The following is a 26,947-nucleotide window of genomic DNA, read 5'->3' as shown; positions in this document are numbered from 1 at the left end:
CTCACGGTCTCTTCGCTTGCAGATTTCTTATATTTTTTCTTCTACCCTGAAGATGGAGGCGATACGTTCCTCCGAAACGTCGGTTAACACCACATATACACGGTGCCAAATCCCAGAAGACTGCTTTCTTCATAGTCACCGCCGTGAAACCTCAAATCTTACATAATATTTTTCTTGTCTGCCTTAAAATGTTTACCGCCATGTTGGAGACATTAACGATATAAATATCGTGTCACGTACCAATTTTTAAAAGTTTTTTGGTTCTATGGTAATATTGGTGAAGGTAGAAAAGGGCTTCTTTTGAGTTTCATATAAAGAAAATGTTGTTTGGTAATGACACGAGTCAAAATTAAATTCGACCAAATTGTTTCAGGCTTCCCAGTTAAAAAATTAATTGGTAGTGCGTTGCATAGATTCGGGGATCAGACATACGGACGGAAGTCATATATTCCTAGAACCTAAGGGCGTTTTTATTTCTTATATTGTGTTGTTTCATCTTACTCCCTCAATTGCAGAGGGCAACTGGCTTTAATACTTCCAGTGTAACACAGTGGATTAACTTCCAGAGAATAATATACGTATATTTATGTAACATCACGTATTTGTTGACGTTTTACGATGACTTTTTTTTAACACCGTTGACCAACATTTATTTTCAAAACGTTTAGTTTCAAAATGTCATTCTTGTTTTAGCAGTTTTAATAGATTTACATGTCGCTACAAGCTGTGCATTTATTTATGGGGGGAAATATTGAAAATGTGCAGAAAGAGAATTGGGTGGAATTTTCATATAACCGGGGCAAATGAAATTTTGCTCACACTGCACAACAAAATAAAATCCATGAATACATGTTACTCGTAATTTCAAAATAATTATTAAAACAAATTTTCGTTATTTTTCGCTGTTTTAGAAATCATTATGAAAACATTCTCGAAGCTTCTTACATGACAACTAAAATAGACCGATGGAGGGAGGGAGGGAGGGAAGATATCAAATTTAATGCTGTGGCGTAGAGGGGGGTATGATTATTAGAATGGATCTTAGCAAACTGCGTATCAGAGTGTGGACCGAATGATAATGGCTGACGTCCTCAACCAATTCAGTTATGTCAACAGGTATTGGAGTTCTTACTTACTTACTCATGGAGTTGAGCCCTTCTGGAGGAGACGCCAATTCTGCAGCTACTCAAGAATTTCCCATCATTTTATGGAACCCGAAAGTTCATCACCTTGTTCACAAGAGCCCTCCACTGGTCTATATCCTGAGCCAGATCTATCCAATGCATACCATCCCATCCTATCTCTCTAAGATCCATTCTAATATTGTTCACCCACCTACGCCTTGGTTTTCCCTGTAGTCTCTTTCCTTCTGGCTTTCCCATCAATATCCTATATGCATTCCTCTTCTCTCCCATTCTTGCTACATGCCCTGCCCATCTCACCCTCCTTGACTTGATCATTCTAATTATTCTTCGAGAAGAGTACAAGTTATGAAGATCCACATTATGCAGTTTTCTCCACTCTCCCGTCACTTCATCCCTCTTCGGTCCAAATATTCTCCTCAACACCATGTTCTCAAGCACCCTCAGTCTATGTTCCTCCCTTAATGTCAGAGACCAAGTTTCACACCCATACAGAACCACAGGGAAAATTATAGTTTTGTATATTCTAATTTTTATGTTTTTGGACAACAGACGAGAAGACAAAAGGTTCTGGACTGAACGGTAGCAAGCATTACCCGAGTTCAATTGCCTCTTAATTTCCTCCTGAAGTTCTAGGTTTTGTAAAAATTTGCGAATTTATTGACAGTTCTGAGAGTTAAAAATTCTTAAAGAACAAGTACCATGTGTTTCCTGTGTAGTTTGAGCAACGGTGCTGGTTCCACCATTTCAGTAACTGACAAGACCTGCATTTAATTTCAGTGTTCTCATTGAACAAGAATCTGAGGGTTAGCACGAACCCCCTCTAACAGGGCACCATTTTCCGATTCTATTGAAATTGAAACGAGATCTGTTGATTCAGAATTATTAGCTTATTAACATTGTGAACATATGAATGTCAGTTTACCAAAAATTTACATATTATAAACTAGGATAAAGACCTCCTCTGTGCTCAGCACAACGAATCCCCACGGCCGTTTATCTCGGTTCCGTAGACCGGAGCCGCTGTTTCCTTTAATAGCTCCTCAATTATCATCACGAGGCTAAGTGGACCCTGTTCCAGACTCACTACTTGTCAGAAAATCTGGTAGCGCCGAGAATCGAAACCAGGGCCCCTAGATCTGTAGCCAGGAACCCTGACCACTAGACCACAATGGCGGTCCCACAAGACTCCGACAGCAGACAAATCTCGAATATCATATATCCTGCGATATATCGGATGTCGCTTTCGATATATTATATTAATATCGTATGTCTGGGTTTATTGTAAGTCGAGATATCTTAAGTAGGAGCGGCCTTCGCTTGGCACGCGTAAACAAACACGTCCTTTAAACAAAGTCGCATATGTTGTTGCGAGAACTTTGTTAAGTTGCTTGTACTACAGGAGGATATGTTTCTTGGGCATGACAACGCGCGTCCTTTCCCAGCGGAACGGCGCCGTGACTGGGAGTTCAGAATGCAAGACGGAAGAACACCGAAGCACGGAGTTCCACCACAAACTGCGTTAGACAAGATATACATTTTATTAAGAAGCCAAGAAACTTCTCGGTAGAAACATGTAGGATATTTTTTTTTGCAAAACAGGGTAGAATTTTGTGGTTTCGTGGTGTCGAATCCCACTCGAGGCATGGATATCTGTCTTCATTTATTCCGTCTTTGTGTTGTCCTGTGTAGGTACCGGCGTTGACTCAGGCTGATCCTCCGTGTAGGGAGTCTTACCGACTGTCTAATATTAGGAAACTGAGGCGAAACGAAGCGTTTCACGGATGCCCTATGTTTCAAGTGGGAGCAGCAGGAAAAGGAAAAGAAGAAGGTGATCCCTGTAACAGGCCGTGAAGGCCCTTAGGGTTGTCAGATGTTGAGGCTCCCACATTATCTAGACAATCGGATCACAGATGGCGGTAAGGTTGTCAACCTTACGCGCCGGCCGCCCTTTACCCCCAGAAAAGTTCCTGGTACTCATTTCTGCTAGAGGCTGTTTCGACCCTAGGGCCATAATGCGGCTGGAAGGATTAGGTCAATTGAAAAAATATATATAATCGGGATTTGATTCCGTGACTTTCCGGCTTGTAGCATAGTGCCTCAACCAACTGCGCTACCGTGTATTTTTTTCTATCAAATTTCACCAATGCTACTTAGGTAAATCTAATACCAGATTATTCGGAATTGCTACAGGTAAAGGGTGAGGAAGAAAAGGGGACAAGGAAAGCAATTCATCACAAAATACGTGTTCGTATCACAAGGAAGAAGGGAAGGAAGAAAGGAGAAAGGTAAAGAAGGAAAGCATACTCATGGTACTCGCGATTACTGAATATTTGGATTTTATCCACTGTTTGATGTTGTAAAAAAACAAAGTGTTTTGAAAACTAGAGCTGTTTCCATCCTCAGTTTCCGAAATGTTGTGTTCTTTAGAATATTAGACGACCAGAAAGTCGAAAACCTCAGCAATTTCATCGTCAGAGCTCGTTCGAATTGAAATGTTCATGTTACGTAAATAAACCGTAACAGTATGTAACGGCATATGCAAAGGTAAACTTAAAAATTTTCCCTGTGTTCAACGAATTAAGCACTACGCTATGTAGACGTATGGGGGGAGTGGATGTATAGTACCACATTTTCTTGACCTCGGCACTGGATGGAGGTGAGTGGTCGGCTTCAAACTCCGGCCGCTTTACCTCCGGGGCAAGAGCATATGTGATGTACATATTTGAATACTCCGGAACTCAGAAATTTTGTTGCTACTTAAATTTTATCGAAATCTGAACAACTTACCTGAAATTCCATCATATGTCCACCACTCCTCCCAACTGGCACGGATTTCTGAAACGAAACAGAATGTCCTAATTATTAAGAGGTCAGATTCAGTGATGAATATAAGGATACAGATGAATGCAATCTTTTCTTTTAATTCGCTTAGTGGGTGGTGTAGTCCAGTTGGGTTCACTCGGCACGGCAGCCACTGATTGGCCTATTGTAGCCTGCCCCGGGTGATTATGATGATGGAGAATTTGGTGGAATGAAGATTGGCAGGAGAAACCGAAGTACTCGGAGAAAACCCGCCCCAGCGCCACTTTGTCCACCACAAATCTTACTTGATCAGACCCGGGATCGAACTCGTGCCGCCGCGGTGGGAAGCCGGCGACTAACCGCTTGAGCTATGGCTCGGCCTTCCAATGTTATCTTAGATCAATATCCAGCTGTATCGACTGGACCAAACTGTGTTGGTTCCGCCTGAAGACCGAGACAGAATCCAGCCTCCGAAACGCTGTATTTTAAAATATCAACAGGACTGTGTTTTAGACAAAAACAGGACGATGGATAATGTCCAGAAATATTTTTATTAGTGTACTATCGTCAGAAACTTTTAGGTGAAATAAATGCTTTTTGAGGGTCGTTTAGGTAGATGTTCAAGACGGTACACCGTTTAAGGCCTTTTATAAATCGACAATGGGCACTGGATAGAATACAAGGAGTATAGGAGAATATACCCATTTTGAAACCTCTTTAAATAACATTTGGGTAGGAAAGAAAAGGTATCCAAAAGTGAAATAAGTTACTTTACATAACATCTTTTAAACTCAAACATGATTCTAAGGTAAAGGAAGACAGTCTTCTGGGATTTGGCACCGTGTATATGTGGTGTTAACCGACGTTTCGGAGGAACGTATCGCCTCCATCTTCAGGATCTTTTCGCTAGCGGATTTCTTATATTTGTTCCTTCTATCCTGAAGATGGAGGCGATACGTTCCTCCGAAACGTCGGTTAACACCACATATACACGGTGCCAAATCCCAGAATACTGCTTTCTTCATAGTCACCGCCGTGAAAACCTCAAACATGATTCTAAGGTGATAATAGGGCCCTAAATGAAATAAAGATAAACGTGGGCTCTGTACACTCTCAGTGAGACTGCTCCTTTCTCTGTAAGCTTCATGAATGTTCCGCAGTTTGTTAATGTTGTTTTTTTACCTTCTTTTACATCAGACTGAATCTCCACTAAACAATACAGCACACAGATTCATTCCATCTCATTTCCTACACAGAATTGTCTTCCCAGCTTTTAATATCCGAAATTTATTCTCCATGTACTCCATCGTTCTCCCCTCCCCTTTCTCTGTCTCTTTGAATTTCATTTTTTTTTCTATCTCTTTCAGCTGGACTCATAAAACTGCTAAAATATATAACATGAAAAAGCCAAGCTTATTGAGAAGCAACCCAAGTTTCCTTGTAGATATATTGCCATGATATTCTCTCTGAGTTTAGGGAAACTGAAGACGCTGTAGCTATAGCTATGGGACAAACAAAGATGCTTCTCCACATAACAGCCATAATAATTTATTTATTACACTTACATAATGTACTCATATGTGCTAACGCACAGCTCAGTCTGTTTAAATTACGTCTACTGTTTGCTGAAAATGTATTTATTTAAATGTATCCTTATGCTATTAGCCTTAATATTTGTTTCTTGCAGATACAAATCTACTGTTTCGAAACTAGTTATATTAGAATTGTCACACTGCAGGACCCGGGTTCTGTCCCTGGTCTGGTCTAGTGGTTTTTGTGGTGGACAAAGTGGGGCTGGGCCGGGTTTTCTCCGAGAATTTCGGTGTCCCCTGCCAATCTTCATTCCACCAAATCCTCCATCATCATAATCATCAAGAGCAGGCTACAATAGGCCAATCAGTGGTCACCGTGCTGAGTTGACCCAGTTGGATTCCAACCACCCAAACGAATTTTTTAATTTTATCACACTGCATATAATTATAATTTATTTTTATTTATTTTAAATATCTACCACCTTGCTAAATATATGTAACGAAACTTGCATATCTCAGTAATTTCCAGATTTCTAATTTTATTGATTTATTATTTTTCAGAACCCTTTAAATATGATATAATTTTAACATGCATGTTAAGGGTTATAACTGATCAGAATGTAAAGTACAATCATCCCTGTAACAGGTCGTGGAGACCCATAGGTTTGTGAGCTGTTGAGGCTCCAACATGTTCTAGACAATCGGTTCACAGATGGTGGTGAGGTTGTCAGCCTTACTCCCGGACGCCTTTTACCCCCCAGGAAGATTTCTGGTACTCATTTCTGTTAGTCTTAGTCGACCCCAGGGCCATATTGTGGCTGGAAGGGTTAGGTGAATTGAAAAAAATCGCCTCATAAGGAATCGAACCCTCAACCTTCCGGCTTGTAGCATAGTGCCTCAACCAACTACGCTACCTCGTGCCACCTGAGCAGAATCTACCAAAATTAATTTCGTGGAACAAATTGTATTGTGGAACACAATGCCAATTTTAATCGAATTCTTTCGATATGATTTCGGAGATTAAGCACGCATACAGATCAAGAGACAACCCACAGACAATTTATTCTTTCGCATAGAACAACAGCAAAATAAGTTGCATATTTTAAAGTTCCTATTATAAACAGTCTAAATCTCTGCTTTTGTCATTTCAGAAGATCTCATGCAGCTCCCAGGAAGAATGAATACAGACGTCGAGGATCTGATGTAAATTCACCGTTTTAGTTGGTGAGTACAAACGAATTTTGGTTATTCTTAGTAACTGAGCATTACTAATTCAACTCTTTTCTCTTCTTTATTTAGGCCATCTTTATGAATTGAGGACCAGCAGCGTAATTCTTATGTGTTCCTCTTCTCTTCATTCATTCATTATTGGAGGGCATGGGTTTCTCCATGCAACGCGACCAGTTGTTGATCTATTGTACGTCCCCCTTTGATATTCTACCAGTCGCCATAACTTTCCGGTACTGGTGCTCGCTATCAGCCCCGTTCAGCCATTGAGTTCGGCCCCTCTACTGGCAGTGCTACCGGATACTTCCCCATCTACCGGAGACATTGAAAACTACTTGGGCGGGAAATTTTTTCCTAATTTTGTTCAGAGGCCTCCTAGAGACACGAGGATCTTTTACGTGCCGTAAATCTACGACACGGGACCCACAGCTTAAAGTCCCTCCCGAAGGGCTTGTTCCCTGAATTTTTCCGCCCTTAAAAATTCCACTACCTCCGCGTACCTTGACTCATGAGGTGGGAATGTTACCCCTAGACTATGGAGGTCGCTCTCCTCTTCTCTTATGTCCGAATTAATATTTCTAGAAATTATTTTTCATGCATAATTTCCCCCTCGTAGAAAAGAATCAGTATCGATAAGGCTCTATCATAGTTCGTGCTTGATATATATATAAAACGGAAGTGGTTTCCAGGATTATTAACTTTCACAAGATTGCTGTGGGGCGAGATAAAATGGTCCATACAATGAGAAACTTTTACGAGGAGAATCATGACTGTAAAAAGACGTGTCGAAACTTGGAACTAATCTTCTTCTTCTTTTTCCTTCCCACCCATCCCCCCTTCTACTCGTACCGCGAAATTGTCAGTGGATGTCATTTCTTTTAAACAGCTGCTGTCGTTGAATTATGACTACAATGGGTTATCTGGAAGTTTGGTGAAACTTCAGCGTATTTCCCGCCGAACCGACGATGCTATGTGTTGAAAATATACGAAAGTTTCCAGAAAGAAATTCAAATTGAGTGTAATGGGAGACTGAAAAGAACGGTCTTCGTTGAAAGCAATAGCTCTTTTTTTTCATATATATTATACTGTTTAGTACAATTCATTGTTCGTTATATGAATATATAAGGAAATATTACATAAATTATAGATAGAAGGTAACTGTTTCAATTTTGTGGGGCTTGGTTTTTGTAATTCGTCGAGACAATGTTTTACGCTAAAATGCTTGTTACAAGACACGATATAATGCGTTAATCTATCAAATCGAACTCTTGTTGTGAATAATTAGTTTAGAATCCTTATACGCTGCTACTGCCCGTGACCTCAATGCATTTCCGAAGGCTGCTTCTCAGACACGTCTAGACACAGAGAGGCTGTAGTAATAATTAAGGGATACCAAGCCCTTCATGGTGCCGGTCACGGTAGCCGAGTGGTCTGAGGCATCCACTGTCTTCGCTCGCTTGGAAGCCGGGATCGTGGGTTCGGATCTGTTTCGTGTGAGGTACGAACTGAATTCTTATACACTGCCGGTAACGGTAGCCGCGCGGTCTGAGGCATGTACTCTCTTCGCTCGCTTGGAAACGGGGATCGTGGGTTCGGATCTGTTTCCTGTGAGATACGAACTGAATTCTTATATATTATTCTTATACACTGCCGGTCACAGCAGCCGAGCGGTCTGAGGCATGTACTGTCTTCGCTCGCTCAGAAGCCGGGATAGTGGGTTCGAGTCCCATATAAGGCATGGATGTTTTGTGTGTATATGTGTTTATTCTGTGTTTATGTTGCCCTGAGTTTAGGTAGAGGCCTTGCAACGAGCTGATCACTCGTCCATGGAGTTCTACTGTTTGTAAAATGATCATGAAACTGAAAAATCAGAGGCCAGGGCCCAAGGGGGCGACTAGCCTTACAAATGTAGTCTCGCCAGCAGATCATGAAAGTCAAATAATTGGAGCAGACTGTGAGATAGCTCAGTCGGATTACGGGCTGATTGTTCCGGGTTCGATTATCGGGAGTGTAAGATTTGTTCTCTTCTCCACAGCATCCACACCGGTTCTGGGGTACACTCAGTCATATCTAATGGGCACCAAAGCCTTTTTCCCCACCTCCATTTAGTGCCAATGTCATGAAAGACGAAGCCAAAACTCCACTCCCGCAATGTCTTTGTGACCCAGTGCTTAACTAATTAAACACAGTAGGAAAGGTCACTGTATCGGTCGCTGCAAGCAAGAAAGTGTATATGTACACGTGTCCTATTCCGAACGGTTTCCGAGATAGAGCTATTTCACTGCACTGTACACGGTACACTGTACAGACGAGCAACACGCCATGTCCTCACACGAGTTGGGCCGAGATAGAGCTATTTTACTGCACAGTACACTGTACACTGTACAGACTAGCAGCACACCATGTCCTCACACGAGTTGCAAAGTACATTGATGTTGACGGAGTTTTCGGAAATGTATTGCACTAGGTAAAGTGTACCCAACCTTGACACTTGAATAGTAAATACATATATTACCGTGTCTACTCAGCCTCGTGAGGATAATGGAGGAGCTAATTGAATTGGACGATAGCGGCTCCGGTCTAGAAAACCGAAATTAACTGCCATGGGGATTCGTTGAGCTGACCATGCGACACCCTCTATCCGATAAAGTTGGTACTAACTTCGCCGACAAGTGGTGGTCGCTCGGTCGGGTTAGTTGGCTTGCGAACTAAAACCACGGTGTTCTTTTATTAGATACAGTACGTAATAGAAGTAATTAAACACTTCTCCTGCGAAGTAAAGTCGGCCGACGCGTGAGGCTGAGAACATTAGCGCCATCTCTGAGCCGATTGTCTAGATAATGTGGGACCCTCAACGTTTCACAACCCAATGGGCCTTCACAGCCTGGTACAGGGATAGCTTTACTTTTTTACAGTACGTAATATCCAATTATGAAATTCCCGTCTAAAATCACTCAAACACGGGTTAATAATAACCAACTAACAAAAAAATATTTAATGGGGCGTTAAATTTCATTTGTGGCCACAAATAACTTTCTGAGTTAATTCAATTCAGATAACAGCATTTTGATGTCTTCTGATGAAAATTTTCTGTGAATACCCTGTTTATTCCTTTTGAAATCTCGTCTATCATATACTTTTCGTTAATCAGCTGACAATATCAGGTGCACATGTACGTAACAAAAGTCTTCATTATATTATTATCTTCTGATATGGTTAAGTATAGTCCCCCGTAATGAAGACTAAGAAGAGATGTTTTATGGTCCAGCATTCGGCAATGAAATGACGTGAACATTGGCGCCAGACCTGCCAGCAGAACTTTGAACGGTCCAATAAGAGCCGTCAGACTTTGTCTGAAAACGTAGAAGCATCGCCCTTTCCTGGCTGTTTTAAAGCTTTGCTTTTACTTTCTTCGAGGGTGTAAAGTTGATATAGGGCCGTCTGAATATTATGTTGCCAGCTTTACTGCACATGGCATGGCGCACCGTAAATTTTCACGCTTTTGTACATTTCAGTCCTGTTTCATCGTCTCATATTTTACTGACGTCAGAACGCGAATGAAGCCATCATAGACAAACGGACTGTATTGTAAGAAATCTTTTGATCCAATGGGCTGAAACTCTCATGGAGTTCCTTAACGGAAGTCAACGTCGGGCGAGACTGGCTACTAATACGGATTAGGAATGGATCAGTTATCTTCTATTTCATTTCAGTCTTCAGGCATTCACTCAGAGCGAACTAAACACATCTTGAATATGTCACTTGTTACACACGGGGTTTGGAGAAGCAATTAAAATTTTTGGACTTTTTACTACAGCGTATGATTACACTTTACTTTCCACTATTACACCCACACAACCCACTGGTATCAGGAGTGGCAACGTCACTGTCGTTGCTTGGTAGCGGTTTCCATCGGGGGTAGCATAGTTGGTCGAGGCACTATGCTACAAGCCGGAAGGTCGAGGTTTCGATTCCCGATAATATTGTTTTTTTTAAGTAACCTAATCCTTTCAGCCGCACTGTAGCCATGGGTTGACTCAGTCTCTAACAGTCAAAGAGTACCGAGAATGTTCTAAGGGCTACTGGCGCGTAAGGCTGACATTTTCACCTCCATTATCTAGAAAATGTGGGAGCCTGGACGTCTCACAACCCTACGGGCCTCCACGGCCTCTCACAGGGATAGCATTACCTTTAACTTATATCAATTTCAGAGTTTCAGAGTCATCTACTAGTAATAAGAATATACTCCCTTTCTGAACCATAAAACACGTCACTCAAATTTCTACCGGGTGTCAGAGATGAACAGAAGACAAATCCATCCTTATATGGGATACAGGCCTGTTCAGTGGGGATTCAGACAACTAAACTGAACATACTTTAACTTGCTTCATGCCACGGACAAGGAATAGATAAAGCGTAAGTAGCTCTATTGGATGTGTACAGGAGCTTCTGGCCAGGTCGCTAGAAGCCAGTTTCAGAGGGTTACAGGTATTGTCGTAAGCATAATGGACCAATTAGCTATGAGTGCTGGGTCTTGTAAGCATCTGTGGGGAGTTCTGGCGTGCACTGTGTGCGGCGCGTCTGAACCTGCTCGGGGACGGGGCCGGTCTCCTGGTATCCAGTGGGGAATAACAAACTCATGATATCAGTGACAGAAATGGACCTCTTGCTAATGTTTCTGTGATTTTTTTATCAAAGAGCATAAATTTAACGCTCAATTCATAGGTCGTGATCTATTATGTAGGCTGTCCTAGGTTAATATTCTTGGAGGTCGCTGTATCGGTCATTCTAAGTAAGAAAGTGTATATGTACATGTGTCTTATTCCGAACGGTTTCCGAGATAGAGCTATTTCACTGCACAGTTCACTGTACACTGTCCAGACGAGCAGCAAGCCATGTCCTCACACGAGTTGCACCCAGGTAGAGCTGTTTCACTTTCCAGTTCACTTTACACTGTACAGACGAGCAGCACGCCATGTCCTCACACGAGTTACACCGAGATAGAGCTATTTCACTGTACAGTACACTGTACACTGTACAGAGGAGCAACACACCATGTCCTCACATGAGTTGCACCGAGATAGAGCTATTTCATTGTACAGTACACTGTACACTGTACAGACGAGCAACACGCAATGTCCTCACACGAGTTGCGCCGAGATAGAGCTATTTCACTGCACAGTACACTGTACACTGTACAGACGAGCAACACGCCACGTCCTCACACGAGTTGCACCGAGATAGAGCTATTTCACTGCACAGTACACTATACACTGTACAGACGAGCAGCACGCCATGTCCTCACACGAGTTGCAAAGTTGACTGATGTTTACTGTGGAATTTTCGAAAATGTAAACTGTACCAACTTTGTCACTTGAGCAATAAATATCGGTATTAGTAACAGTACGTGATATCTCCTTCTTATCAACAGTTTTAGAACTGTACAGAGATAGAGCTCTATCTCGGAAACCGTTCGGAATAGGACACATGTACATATATACTTTTGCTTAAAATGACTGATGACTGAATGAATGAATGTACAAGGGTTGGGCCCTCTTAGCCCTTGCACCGTGACTACAGTGATTTATTGTGCTTCCCATTTTGATTTTCCCTTCAGCAACCCCTCACTTCGAATGAAGCGCAGGATTTTGTACGTGGGGACGTCGAAATAGTCACTTGGTTCCATAAAATATTGATCCAATTGACGTAATCTTAAATAAGCTAAGGCCTCACATTCATAAAATGACCGATACTATGAACTCACGAAATATTGACCTTTCCTCCTGGGACACACTGTATATTGCAGCTTCTTTTGTGTCTGAAACTGTTTTTAGCTCATTTTCCTAAAGTAGATTTATGCGATCTCTCTGTGTCTGTCTAAATAAATCTGTATGAAACTTGGTGTGAATATCATGTCACGTGAGCCCATCTCAACGTCATACTACATAAATTCCTCCCATCAGTCTGTCTCTCTCTCTTATCGTTGATATGCAAAGTCTCAGTAATATGTATTCTTCATTCCTTTGCTAGGAAACGGCTCGGTAAATACGTTCCCGCTTCAACGAATACAAACGACAAAGGTAGAATTGTTAGACGTGTGTCTATGAGTCTTTGTATCCCCTCATCGTTGCTAGGTAACAACTCAGTAAAGACATTCCCGCAGCAATTAAGGATTGTTGGATGCATTTTTTTTCTGCGTGGGTCATGTCGTAAGAGTATGTAGGAAAAGTACATGTGATTAGTTATTTCAAGAACTTCTTGCCTTTTTATTCCCACGTTATTTCGTTTTAAGAGTCTGTTATAAAACTTCTGTCTGAATTAATTTCGGTTTAGATCCGTCCCATGAAACAACCACTTTTTTTTTTAAGCTTCAATCGAATTATATCAACTTTCTCAGACATTTTATCTTGCGAAAATGATCTGCGTCTGGCTGGATAATAAAATCATAATGGTTCCGCGTCGGATTATGAGTGCGCTCTGTTTCTGTCGATATTTGAATCTGCCAGCAAGATTTTCTGTCGTTAGCTAATATTTCCGTAAAAAAACACTTATTTGGAAGGACTTCTTAAAATTTGTATTTCGTATTTAAATATATTAAAATTAGAATGTAAATACGCGAACCAGAGCGCGTATATGACAAAATGGTAACTTTTCCAAGATCTACAGTTTCTTATTAAAATATTTCCCTAACATGGTTTTCCTAATTCACCTCTAAATTGTCATTATAGAATAAATGCTTGTATATAATCACTTACAGATGGGGTACGATACTCATTACATACCTGCAACATATTTCAGTTTTTGCAATATTATTTTCAAGTCATATAGATATGAATTTTCTATTAAACTGTGCATATTATTGTATATTTCACCTATATTTATTAAGTTGTTTATAGAGAAATATTGATATTTTGAATGTCGAAATATGTCAGCTTAAAATAGAAAATTTTATAATATAATTTATTATTATAAGTAAAATTCCAAGATATTTTTGCCCTAGTTAATAACCTGGGTCACATTTATTTCATTAAGAACTACTCAACTGCCACTTCTGTCTCTATGCATAGGGTGTACTTGCTTTAACGTGTGCATAATGATAGTTTATGTATTGCACGATATGCTGATATGTTGAACTATCTGGTTCATATAAGCTTATCGTTGTACCAGGAAGCGTCATTAAATAGGTCACAAATGGTTATAAAACATAAAACATGTGATATTGTAACCTACAAAAACATTTACTTCTCGATATATTCTCCGCCAACATTGATAGACTTGTCCCATCACGTCGAAACCTGCAATATAGATGTCTTTGCTTCTGTTGCAATATCAAAAGGGCAACTTCATAGGGTATCATCAGCGCCTTTCGAACATACTTGAGACAATTTCTCGACATGGTTGTGAAACATATACTTGACAAACATTTCCCACCTTAAACAGGAAACATTTCTTTATGAATATCCCTTGCATTAAGTCATTTTTCCAACAAAAAAAAAAGTACAACAGAACACTGCTCTTCGGTAGTTTACTCCTCAAGCAATTTCGCCTTTTTGACTACTGAACGCAACCTCTGATCATGCGCATGCGCGTCTGCTACCTAGATTGTCATGTAGCTGGACTGCGCTAATACCTGGTGATATACATAGAAAACTATTACGTCCATTACAACTGTTTTACTTCCGTCTGTGTCCTATTTACTGACTCTCCCTGTTATAAATTATGTAACTTCTGTTATGCCTGTACTTTTTTGTTATTTTATGGTATTGTATTATTCGTTTTGTTGACATCTGCACTGCCTTGTTCTGATTTTCTGTACATATATAGTGACTATTGGATCGTTACTGAAAGCATCTGTTTGTTGGTTATTGAATATTAATGTTAGACCATTTTAGTCCAGTTTGTATGGTCACATCCCTTTAGCTGTGGATTAACTAACCATTAAGTTAACTAATATGAACCTTGTAGAATGTTAATTATTTTAGTTTGATGTATGAATACGGACGTTTCGAAGGAACCCGGTTCTCTATCACTGGAACGAAGTGTCAGATATTCTATCCTGAAGATGGCTGTACCAAAAACGTCAACATCCATTTACAAAACTGCATGGCATCACAGCTTACAAGACTTTAACTAGACAGGACTTGCCTCTGTAAGACCATAAAATCTCAACGAGTGGCTGTGTTTGTAGCATGTTCTACATGTCAAGTTACGATGTTTCATCAGGTATTGTTATCGCGGCACAATATTTAGTGCCATTGTCGTGCTATTATCCTTCGCTTTCGTAATAAGCCTGCTCAGAAGATAATCCCTGCCCCGATCACAAGTTTCACCATATGAAATAGCCTATTGTTGACGATAGAAAAACGAATTCTAGTGAGGTAAACCTGTTATTGAAATGTGTTATTTCATATATCACAATAGTCCTGATGCTGATTTATTATACATAACCTGCAATAATATTTTGTTAGGAACTAGTTAGTTATTTATTGGAGAGGGTGGGTTTCCCCATGCACTTAGACCAGTATTGGTCCATTGTGCTTCCCTCTATGATATTCTACCAGTCTTTATACCCTACCGATACTGGTGCGTACCATTGGTCCCTACCGAGCCAGCGAGTTCGGCCTCTACTGGCTTAGCGGTATCTTTAATGCTTCCCCCATCTATCAGAGGCGTTAGAGACTACTGTTGGGCGGGAAATGTTCTGAATTTTGCTCAGTGGCCTCCTTTGGAGATATGAGGTTCTTTTACGTGCCGTAAAGCTACGACACGGGACCCACGGCTTAAAGTCCCTCCCGGAGGACTTGTTCCCTGAATTTTCCGCCCTTAAAAATTCCACGACCTCCGCCGGGTTTGAACCCCCATACCTTGAGTCACGAGGTGGGAACGTTACCCCTAGACTACGGAGGCTGCTTTGTTAGGAACTAAGTGTATCACAGATATCACACTGCAGAGAATCAGAGATTATGTTTTCCTGCATAAACGAGTAAAGGGAGCTAATACTTTCTGTAAGTTTTCCTCCCGCTGACTGAGTCTGCTGACTCTTGTACACTTCTTAAAGAATTGCAACGGTTTATATTGTGATCAGACTTCGGAGGTGGGCACTTTTAGGGAACCTACGTCAGAGAAGGGGGAAGAACATTTAGTCTTCCTCCTGACAGCCATAATGCTTTTCCCCCCTACATTCCTATCTGTCCCTATTCCATACATAAACCTGGCGCCACGGCGCCATAGTGCCAGACTGACAAAAAAACGACGCTAGCTACAGTTGCGATTCTGGCGCCGACACTGAGGCGCCGGACGACTACATTTTAGGGTAACAACGACCAGTCGTCTTCATTTGTTTCCAACGCATAACCTTAAAAATGATTTTTCATTCTCAAGTACGGGATGAGGATTTTGGTGTTTCTGGCACGTCCAAAACTAAACGGCAGAATTGAGATGGACTTTTAGGGTTGATCTGGAAGGCGAGGAAACAGAACACCAGTGGTGGAACACAAAAAACTGTTCTGCAGTGTGATGGAATGAAACATATTTATACGTGTTGTGGCGTTTAGACCCGTTGATAGGCAAAGACCTCGAAGTTTACGAGTACAGCCGTTGCTATGCAATAGGCGAATCAACAATCGGCTATTCCTAGATAAAGGATCGGTAAACACGCCTACAACAAAAATGAACTGTTGAAAGCTGCGTCTTCTGTTGGGTCCGCTCCGAGGACCAAACCGGCTCAGTGGAACTGTACTCTTTGCGGTAATAGTCCTTATGTAACATCCTCTCTGACGAGAAGAAGTAACCCATCTTCTCGTCAGAGAGGATGTTACATAAGGACTATTACCGCAAGAGTACAGTTGGAAAAAAATATCTGATCGTGGGACTCAAAGTGCCTGACGCCAAGACTAACTGATGGGCGATCAACCGCCAGTCGTAAAGTAACTTTGACTTTGACTTTGAGAAGAGGTAACCCGTGTGGAGGCGGTGTCGAATACCTCCACCGTGACCATGCGAGTCGTATGAGATGACGAAAATGGAAGTCTCAGTTTTGATAGAGTAAAATAAGGTCGCGAGTCCCAAGGGACTCGGACCCGAGAGAGACTGCGCTGGCAAGGACCAGCAGCATATACAAGAGACAAACGCGTGCTCTCGTCAGAGAGGACGGCCCACAAAAGAAGACAGTAACTGTGAAAGTGTAATAAATATCTGCTGATGAGCCCTAGATGGGGCTCGAAACCAAGACTGACTGACTGACTGACTGACTGAGAGTCAGTCGCAATGTGACTTTGAGATGAGGTAGCAAAGAGATATTTGGCAGTTGCAGTAAGGAATTGAGAGAGTTCATTTGCGGGATAGTCGCCATCAAGAAGGATTTCAAGTGTTGACATCCGTTACCAGGAAACGGCTGTTGAAGTCACGGCAGGCTGGAGGAAGCTTAGTGTTAGCAGCAGTGATTTTTAAAGAGTGGAGATCAGCTATAGTGCCCTATTCCTTGTAGTTCTGACTGTGTCAATAAATCCGTATCAAATCCATACCCCGTCTATAGTCACACCCCTAAAACGTAACAATATTTATAGAATGGTGGATGATATTAAAAGTAACCCTTTGTTAAATAGGGTTAGTGGAAATGTTACTGCTTTCAGTTCATGTGGGGGAAAGGTCTGATACAGACCTTATATTTCGATAAAACCACGAATGATCCAAACTAGGGGAGTGCTTTCCATAGCTCAAAAAATCAATGTACCATGAATGTGGTTAGTCACATATGACTGAGGTCCCCCACGGAGCACAGGGAATGAGATGATCTGTTTTATGATTAATTTTCCAGAACTGTCCACTCCACAGATACACCTGCCGTTAGCATTTGCTTGTATTTCATTTGAGGACTGTTAGCGTCCCTTGCATAGCTGAAGAATTGAAGAATTCCGTCTTATGGAATGTGGCGCCGTGTAGATATTGGGTAAATCGACGTTACGGAGGAACATATTACATCCACCTTCAGGGTAAAGAAATCCGCGAGCGAGGAACCGGCGTAAGCAGGTGTCTGCAGCCATTTATCTGTGATAGCGACTGGCGGCTTTTCAAGAAGGGCTCAGCTCCATGAAGTCTGTACTGCATTTTTGGAACAGCCGAACGTTATCCACGGTGCTCAACTTATTTTTCGGGAAGCAAAGGATTAAAAGAAAGGTAAAACTATCCCTGTAACAGGCCATGGAGGCCCATAGGGTTGTGAGACGTTGAGGTTCCCACATTTCGCAGGAAATCGGTTCATTGATGGCGGTAATGTTGTCAGCCTTACGCGCCAAACACCTTTCACCTCCTGGTCGAATCCTTGTGCTCATTTCTATTAGAGTTTGCGACGACCTCAGGGTCAGAGTACGGCTGGAATGATTAGGCCAATTGAAAAATCCAATAACCTCATCGGAAATCAAAACCGTGACTTTCAGGTTTGTAGCGTAGTGCCTCAACCAACTACGCTAACGCGTGCCCACTGAATTGGAGGTTTAGTAAAGCTTATTCTTCCTTCTTTAAAAGGAACTCTTGCATTGGCTACATACGGGTGCAGTAAGCCCTGTGCTCACGCATGTGCAGTTGTCTGGAGCTGGCTAGGGCAACAAGGAACTTCAACAGAGGCTGCGGTGTGTATGGTCCCTATGGATGCCCTCCAGGTTCTGAGAGTTGAACAGAATAATACGCTCCATTGTGTCACACTTGTAGCACACGTGTTTGATATAACTAGGAAATAAACCGACATAATTTAAACATGGCTTGAAATTTTCTCTCATTTTCACCGCAGTGTAAAGTCTGCACTTCATAACCTCTCCGTCAAGAATATTAAGAATATCTTCACTTATGTAAACCGAATCTATAACCATTACATAAATTACATTAATTTATGTATATAATGGATAGATTTACAACTATTTATAGAACAATTCTCTTCACACGCATATTTATTTAGAAAGTAAAAGGTAAAGTTGTTCGTGGACATAACTAATTAAGCACTACGCCATTAAGGCGGATGGAGGAATGGATATTAAATTCAAATTTTATTGACCTCGGCTTCTTTGCCACGTGTACCCATTGGGATAGGAGGCTGTTGGGCCACAGATCCGGTTTGGACGAAGTGGAGGAGACCAGCATTTTCTTTATTTTAGCTGAACACTTACGTTTGTAGTCAGTTTACAATTTCTGATGGTCCTCGTCAGCGCAGTTATTCTCGGGTTCGAGTCCCCTGGGACTCATGACCATATTTTACTGTCTCAGATTCCATATTCCCCCACTGGAGGGTCAGGTTCCCTTATTTATATCCTCCAGGAACAGGGTGGCCCAGTTACATTCCCTTTATGTCACCTCCTAAGACTAGTAGCACTTGGTGGTGGTATTCTCACTCATCCTGGGAGAGAAAGTAAGAAAGAAAGAATTGGGGGCTGTTGTGAGAGACACTACATTTGGGGGGCAAGAAACCATATCTCCGGTTTTTAAGGTTCCTAGGCAGCGCCTGTTTTTCCTTCTGGTATGATCTGAATTAATATTAATATGAAGCTGGAAGGGTTGCATTATAGTAAAATTTAAACTAAGTTTCGGAGGGCTATATTAGGAAGAAATTTTGATGTTACTTGTGGGAGGGCTGCATGCTCACTCAGCAAGTCAAAGTCACATTGCGACTGATGGGGCTCATGACCAGATATTAATTATTACCCTTTGACAGTTAAAGTCTTGTTTCTGTGGGGCGCCTTCTCTGACGAGAGGACGGGTCTATCTTTTGTATATGCTGCTGGCCCTTGACAGCGCAGTCTTACTAGGGTCCGAGTCCCTTGGGACTCGCGACAATATTTTACTGTCTCAGAATTGAGACTTCCTTTTTCGTCGCCTCCTGCGACTCGCAGGGTAACGGTTGAAGTAGAGTTCTCTCTATATAGCCTCGGGGAGGACCCAACAGAAAACACCGCCTCCAAAAGTTTTATTGTTATGGTTCCCTATCCATGATATCGTTGAAATGCCTATCGGCCACTACTAAGCAACACATCTTTTTCTTCGTGATCCTTGCATAGCAACGGTATTCCACTCTTTAATGATATTTACCTGTAAAAATTACAAGTTAGTTACATGACACTCAATGATCTTGTCAATTTTGTGTCCTGTGAAAAGCTCTTTTCTTTCCTTTGTTAATATATTCCGACACGAATCGTGAAATTGACCCGGTCGCAGGCCTGGTACAGAGCACAGTAGCTTGTATTTACGATACGGGTAGGTTTAGCCCCCGTCGCGACACCGTTTCAGCAATAGTGTACACAGTTCAGATCAATATCACTTTGGCTTCCCTCCAACTCTCCCAATGCATCATTTCGGCAACGAACAGAAATACTAAGACCCGATTGTAAGTTGCAGTACGTTCTCTAACCGGAGACTGCTCCACTCTTTGGAGTAATATTATATTGTCTCACGTTCTAGTATCTGTATTTAGAATTATAGTTGTTACGATTGTTGAAATAAATATTACTGCATTCTGAAATGTCACACAATGCGATCTGGTAGGATTTTTCTTAAGTTTCATAGAAACACATCGCACTTTTGTCTAGAGGACACAACACAGTCGCAGCTGGGGAAAGCCGAAACGTCGAGTCATTAAAATTACTCGCTCTGTGTCTGGTAAAGGAACCTGATGTTTCCAAGCCGTCAACGCAAAATTCCGTCTTGGGACAAGATAGTAAACATTTCTCATCTACGTATCAGTTAAACGTCCTCTATATGGCAACGTCATGGATTTCATTTAATTAATAAATATATATAAGGGGACGGTTTATGACCATGCTGTGTGTTGTATGTTCTCACGTCGTATTTATTTTCATGTACTTGCATAGGTGTTACGCTGTTTAAAACTGTAACACCTGAATGTTATAACGGATATTTAAAATATATTTATTAACGCTTTTGCTCGAAGTCGTCAGTTGGATTTTATCTGTAGGAAAACATCACAAATCAGCGTGTATCTATCTCTCTCAGCGTCTATATATCTATAGCTTTACAGCCCTTTGTTGGGCCTTAGCTGCTTTCTCAGTTTCTTGATCTATACGCAGTTGGTAGGACTCCTTGGATGGGAGATCACCCCGTCGCGAGTCCCCTATCTACATATGTAACAACACAAATACAGAATAAACGCATACAATATAGACATCTATGCCTTGAGTTGAATTCGAACTCACGATCCCAGCATTCAAGCGAACGAAAATGTTTATTGCCTAGACTGCGCGGCCATTTTGAAAGGCTAGAATTAATATTTAGAACTTCCAAACAATCAAGTAATAGCGAGCAACACGCTACAGACTTTAAGCTGTGCTTTCATTTCTTCACAGCAACGTGATACTGGATTATATTGGCATTATTAATTGATTTAAAGAAGTTTTGAGGTTCGCTTATTGGTTTTAGCGTGTTGTATCTGGACTACAAAATGGATTTCCCTTTTAAATTTTTCTTACTTTTATTTCTGTTTACTTATAAATGCTTGCGTTTATCTATTTCCTAATTTATCTTTTATCGATTACCTTTGACATACAAAAGATAAACCATAGATTAATAAAATATCGTATAGAATAATCTACTTCTGGAGCAACCTCCGATCCATCAAATTTTCCCTAATTTAACCATTCTTCCTCTAACCTAAACCTCCTACGACCAAGCCTAATGCCATATTATGTGCAAGAAATACCAGACACGAATTTTACACATGTGACATTTATTACTTTTATACGCGGTAGTGTAGTTGGTTGAGGCTCTATGATACAAGCCGGAAGGTCGCGGGTTTGAGTACCGGTAAGGTGTATTTTTTCGATTGACCTAATCCTTCCAGCCGCACTATGGACCCTTGGGGTCGGCTCAGCCTATAACTGAAATGAGTACCAGGAATCTTCCTGAGACGTAAAGGACGGGCGACGCGTAGGGCTGACACCTCACCGCCATCTGTGAGCCAGTTGTCTAGAGAGAATGTGGGAGCCTCGACGTCTCACAAACCTATGCGCCCCCACGGCCTGTTACACGGATAACTTTACTTCTTTTAACTTTTATATTATATTATTGCAGGCGTGTCTATGTAACTCGAATGGCAGAAGGCGAATGTTCTGTTTCGTTATCAAGTATTCAGAAGTTCTAGCAAATCCGATCAGAGCCCTCTGAAGCGAGAGACATTGAGAATGATTTGTGTCAGCCATCTTCCTTCATATATTGCGAAGTTGCTACAAGAGGGTAACATGAAATAATTATTGTGGAAAATTAAGCCGCAGCTGTCAGATGATGTGTAAGCATATCAAACACGGATCACTTACATATGCAGTACTCACAGTCCGAGACAACGTTGAAAGTCACGTCCCTGTGCCTCACTTAATAAGTTATCAACTAAAGATAACCTCCCATGTTCGCAAGGTCACACGTAATTTATTAAACAAATAAATTAGTTGAAGTCAGTTCACAGTAACAGAATAATAGCAAGAAAGGAATTAGGCTTGTGATTTGAAGTTAAAATGAGACTCCTAAACTCCGTTGCCAGGATACGACTAGTGAAAACTGATAAATTTAGTGCGTGTATAGAATATCGATATCGCTGTACTGTCTGTAGTTCGGAGTACTGTGTATAGGGTGTCAGTAAATCCAATCACCTGATCCAAAACCCTTCTGATAAGTCACGCGCCTCCCTATAGCGACAATATTTTTTTTTTAATTTCGTTTCCATACACTTATGCAAAGTGTTGAAAATTGTAAAATATTCTACCTTTTAATTTCTTTAGTATTTTAAATTTAACTCCGGATTTCTTAAACCAACTCGCTTGGTCTTTTATGAACAGCCACTTGATCGAAATAAAAAGTGAAAGAAAATCACAGAAAGAGACAAATCTACAGAGAACAGAAGCAAAAAAAAAATCTTTGCTTGGTTGGAAAATTGGAACCTGTGTAACTATGGCTGCAGCAAAAACTTTTTCCATAGATGGCAAACAGAGAGAGACGAAAGAATGGGCTAGCAGTTGGATTCCGTACTTTCTATTTTTTCTATTGATCCTTTTCTCACAGTGGATCTTTTCCCAGCGTTATATTCAGTATTTTTGGAGTTTGGTTAAAAGTATTCCCATAAGTTCTCAAACATTCGTCATATAAAAACTGTTTCCTCTACTATGGATCCTTACACTCAAACACAGGAATTTATTGTATTATGAAAATTTTATTTGAACGTCGAATTAGTTTGGAACGTCATAAAACCAGATGAACTTTGTACACCTGACGAAATATTTGACGTATTCAGTGGTTAAGTGTTTTTTGTGTATGCGATTCAACCACAACAGATGGGTGAAAAAGCGAAATTTGTCACACAGATCCAGCAGTACAACGCATGCAGTAACAGGAGCAAGGAGCAGTACAACGCACGCAGTAACAGGAGCAAGAGCAGTACAACGCATGCAGTAACAGGAGCAAAACACAACACAGAACACGATACACAAATGTATATAGGAAGAATGCTCACATAGAAGAGGATTGGTATAATTCGCGTGTTTGAGTGCTACGTAGGAAGAATCCTGAAAAGCTTTATTATTTAGAATTCATCGTCCTATATGACGAATACAGATTTTAGTCATTTTAGAATGAAGACATCATGGCATGCAGTACAGTAGTTTAACGTGCATAAAGACACCTGAAGATGGCACATTAGTGCTGAAATATGTAGTGTGGAAGTGAAGAATAAGGTGAAAAAAGTGTATACACTGTAAGACGGTCAGCATAAACCATGGACATGAATCAGTGTAACAGGACGCTAAAATATAATATTGTCATTGAGAGAGCTAAATCTTTCAAATTTCTTCTTCATCGAATTAAGTTACGTTTATATACTGGACAAAATAAAAAAAAACAGCAATCCCGAGTGTTATGCGCCATCGTCAGAACACTTTTCAATTGATTTGTTGAAGACTCATTTCGTCCTTGAATCTAATCTCGATCAGTCAAATCCAGTCTGCAGGCAACTTATCTAAAATCAGTTTTAAATCCACATCTTTCCTCATTTTCCATTTCAGCGTTCCCTATTTCATGTTTCTAAAACGTAACACAACTAAATATTTATATACTTTATACTTTAAGCATCCGATCTCTGTGCTATATCGTGAACTTCTTCAGCTTACCTGATATGTGGGAAGAACATGATTCTTTGTATAGATAATTTACTGACTGATTGCTAAGTTCCTGCTGGTCCTCGCCAGCACAGTGATCTTTGTTTCCGATTCCCACGGGACTCACGACCAAATTTTACCTTCTGACGGCTCTTAGAGCTTCCACGCGACTCTTGATTTCATCTGTAATTCGTCTGCAATAATATAAGCTTTAAATGTCAAAGCTGAAGCTAGGTCAAAACGTTCAAGAGAACATGGCACAACACCAATACAGGTAAAAATTAGTTGACGGTTTTCTGCAGAATGATCGCCGTTTATTCGGATGAATGAATGAAACCTCAAATAGTACGCGTTATTGAAAAGACTACTCGAAAGAAGTTCATTATCAATAGAAAACAAACTCCTCCTTTACAAAGCAGAACTCAAACCCATATGGGCCAATGGAATTTAGCTATGGGGGAGAACCTCCAATTCCAAGATCGAAATCCTCCAGCGCTTTCAATCCAAGACTCTCCGATCCATTCTGAACGCAACTTGGTACATAAACAACCATAGGATTTCTTTTTTTAATTCGCATAGTGGGGGGTGGAGTCCAACTGGGTCCACTCGGCATGGCTGGCATTGATTGGCTTATTGTAGCATGCCCCGGGTGATTGTGATGATGGAGAATTTGGTGGAACGAAGCTTGGAAGGGAAAACCGAAGTACTCGGAGGAAACCTGCCCCAGCGCCACTTTGCCCACCACAAATCCCATTTGACCAGACCCAGAATCGAATCCGGACCGCCGCGGTGGGAACCAGCGACTGACCTCTTGAGCTATGGCGCGGCCTAAACAGCCACAGGACCCATGAAGCTCTACAAATGAACACAGCGCTCAGTGAAATAAAAAAGGGGAATACCAAATACTAAAGAAAATTTTAAAACTACAATAATGCACTCGCAGTGAACCTACTAGACAGTAGGGAAACTACACGTAGACTGACAAGGTACACCGTCTTAACTCTACCTGACAGACCTGAGTAAAACCACAATACAAGAATTAAAACGATATCTAAGTGAACAAAATAAGTATATGAGTTACGCCACTGGGCATAACTCATTGACGAACCAATACTTATTGAACATATACATTTATTGTAGATTCTGTAGATATATATATTTTTTAAAGTTCCGTAAATTGTTAAAAATACACATGCTAGGAAATGTAAAAGTTCACACATAACGCATAATTTCGCAATATGATATTTTGTTCCATAAACGCTGTAAAAGTTTAATTTAATCCTATTTATGGCCGCGTCATAGCTCAAGCGGTTAGTCGCTTGCTTCCCACAGCGGCGGCCCGGGTTCGATCCCGGGTCCGGTCAGGGATTTCTGGTGCACAAAGTGGCGCTGGGGCAGGTTTCCTCCGAGTTCTTCAGTTTCCCCTGTCAATATTCATTCCACCAATTGCTCCACAATCACCCTTACCTATCATCTGGGGCTGGTACAATAGGCCAAAAGTGGGCGCAGTACAAGGGACTTAGTCCCACCCCACTAGCAATAAAAAACGACCAATTAAGCTGTTTTGCACCAGTAATTCTGTGTTCATTTTTTCGTGTTGATGCTTTGTTCGCTAGAGCAGGGTCGGATGTTGAGAATAAAATACACCATCGACGACATCTTCACAAGACACGCGATGCGAAAGGAAGGAAAGCACTTGTTTTTATCTCGGAGAACAGAGCCTTCCTGTCGTGACCGCCGTTAAAACTATCTACCCTCGGGGTTCCACAAACCTTCAGCACCGCTACAAAACCCATCTCCACAATACCAGAAAGTATTCCATGTACAGAGTGAAAACCAACGCACTGCATTAATTGCTTTCATTACAACTATATACTGCATGACTTTTTTTTCTTGTATGAACATCGTTCCATTGTCTAAGTTTTATTTAACTTTTCAGAATTTATTTGTACTCTGGTCCTGCGGATGTTTGTCTTTAAGTGGACAATGTCCAATATACTGTTGTTATTATAAGAAGAAACGAGAATTGTTTCTCAGTTGTGAGATGTTCTAACGCCGATTCAAATATAAGTAAAATCATGTTATGAGTTGTGTACTTTCCACTTCGCTTTTCAAACAAAATGAAGTCACTTTGTGTCTCGTTTGTTTGCTGTTTCTCGGAACACGGACGTGCAGAACAGAAGATTGAAACCCTTCGGAATGAGAGACAATGACTACATCTTTTGTTTCCAGTAGATCTCTTGGCTTCTGGGTGGGATTCTGAATGTTCACGTTCTATGCAGGAAAAGATGATTATCAGTGTTAAGCAGATAGCGTACTCTGCAGTCAGTCCATTAGAGCATCAGCACAGAATATCAGGGAATTATATTTTAAGATTAATGTTTTAGGGAGAGGCAAATTACAGAGCTCTGCATTCGGATGAGCGATGTACAGCGAAAGATGATGTTGATGGAAGAAATATAACGAGGTAATTAATGATAATCACAGTGGAAACTGTGGAGCTATCCCACCACGATATTAACCACTCTTCAAAGTTAGGTATTTCAAGTAGGATTCAAAAAAGAAATACAAAGTATATATTTTTTTCTCTCTGTCATAATTAACAGGTTCCAAAGTAAAACCGTTTCAAACATATTTACTCGTAATGTACAGTTAGGTTAAAAGATATTGAGCACTGCGATATTGTTTTGGTTGATATTAAGAAGAATTTTATTTAAGGCTCTTTGTACTTATATATACGTGCATGCCACGTAACTCAGTGATTATATCCGGGTTGTGGATTGGTATCTGGATTTATTGAACAAATGTTACACATTCCAAAAATAACTGTAAACACAGCACATATAAAGTATTTTTAGTTTGTCTTCATCAGTCGTTGCCGGGTGATGGCTTTCGATATTGTCCTTTGCTTCCTTGCTCTCGTTCTTACCGGCTGGTCACTGTCTCATAATTAACTGTCCTGCTTATAACATCTCGGCACGGACCTCACAGAAACACAGTTTCTCTGTTGCGTTTCTAATTGTTGCCATGGAAAGGTGCTTGATTGCGAAGTCGTTAATCAGTAACGGCTGTTATACTTTTGCTTATCTTGAGGTAGTTCTCC

At 40.9% G+C, this 26,947-nt stretch overlaps 1 protein-coding gene and 1 long non-coding RNA gene across 3 annotated transcripts in view; one reads left to right on the top strand and one right to left on the bottom strand.

The window, feature by feature from the left end:
- The window catches only part of LOC117282335, a 300,835-nt gene that overhangs the window by 116,268 nt on the left and 157,620 nt on the right, over nt 1–26,947 (top strand). Inside the window, exon 2 of the long non-coding RNA XR_004513056.1 lies at nt 6,631–6,703. This is a non-coding gene — a long non-coding RNA (uncharacterized LOC117282335). The remainder of the gene's footprint in view (nt 1–6,630; nt 6,704–26,947) is intronic.
- The window catches only part of LOC111864640 (carbonic anhydrase-related protein 10), a 346,880-nt gene that overhangs the window by 251,892 nt on the left and 68,041 nt on the right, over nt 1–26,947 (bottom strand). For both annotated transcript variants that reach the window (XM_023852036.2, XM_023852029.2), the window contains exon 2: nt 3,933–3,980. In XM_023852036.2, coding sequence (XP_023707804.1) covers nt 3,933–3,980 — 48 coding nt within the window. The remainder of the gene's footprint in view (nt 1–3,932; nt 3,981–26,947) is intronic.

Source organism: Cryptotermes secundus, unplaced genomic scaffold, assembly GCF_002891405.2.
Source record: "Cryptotermes secundus unplaced genomic scaffold, Csec_1.0 scaffold284, whole genome shotgun sequence".
Classification (NCBI taxonomy): domain Eukaryota; kingdom Metazoa; phylum Arthropoda; class Insecta; order Blattodea; family Kalotermitidae; genus Cryptotermes; species Cryptotermes secundus.
Note: the sequence above shows the minus strand (reverse complement) of the source record. Positions and strands in the feature narration are given on the sequence as shown.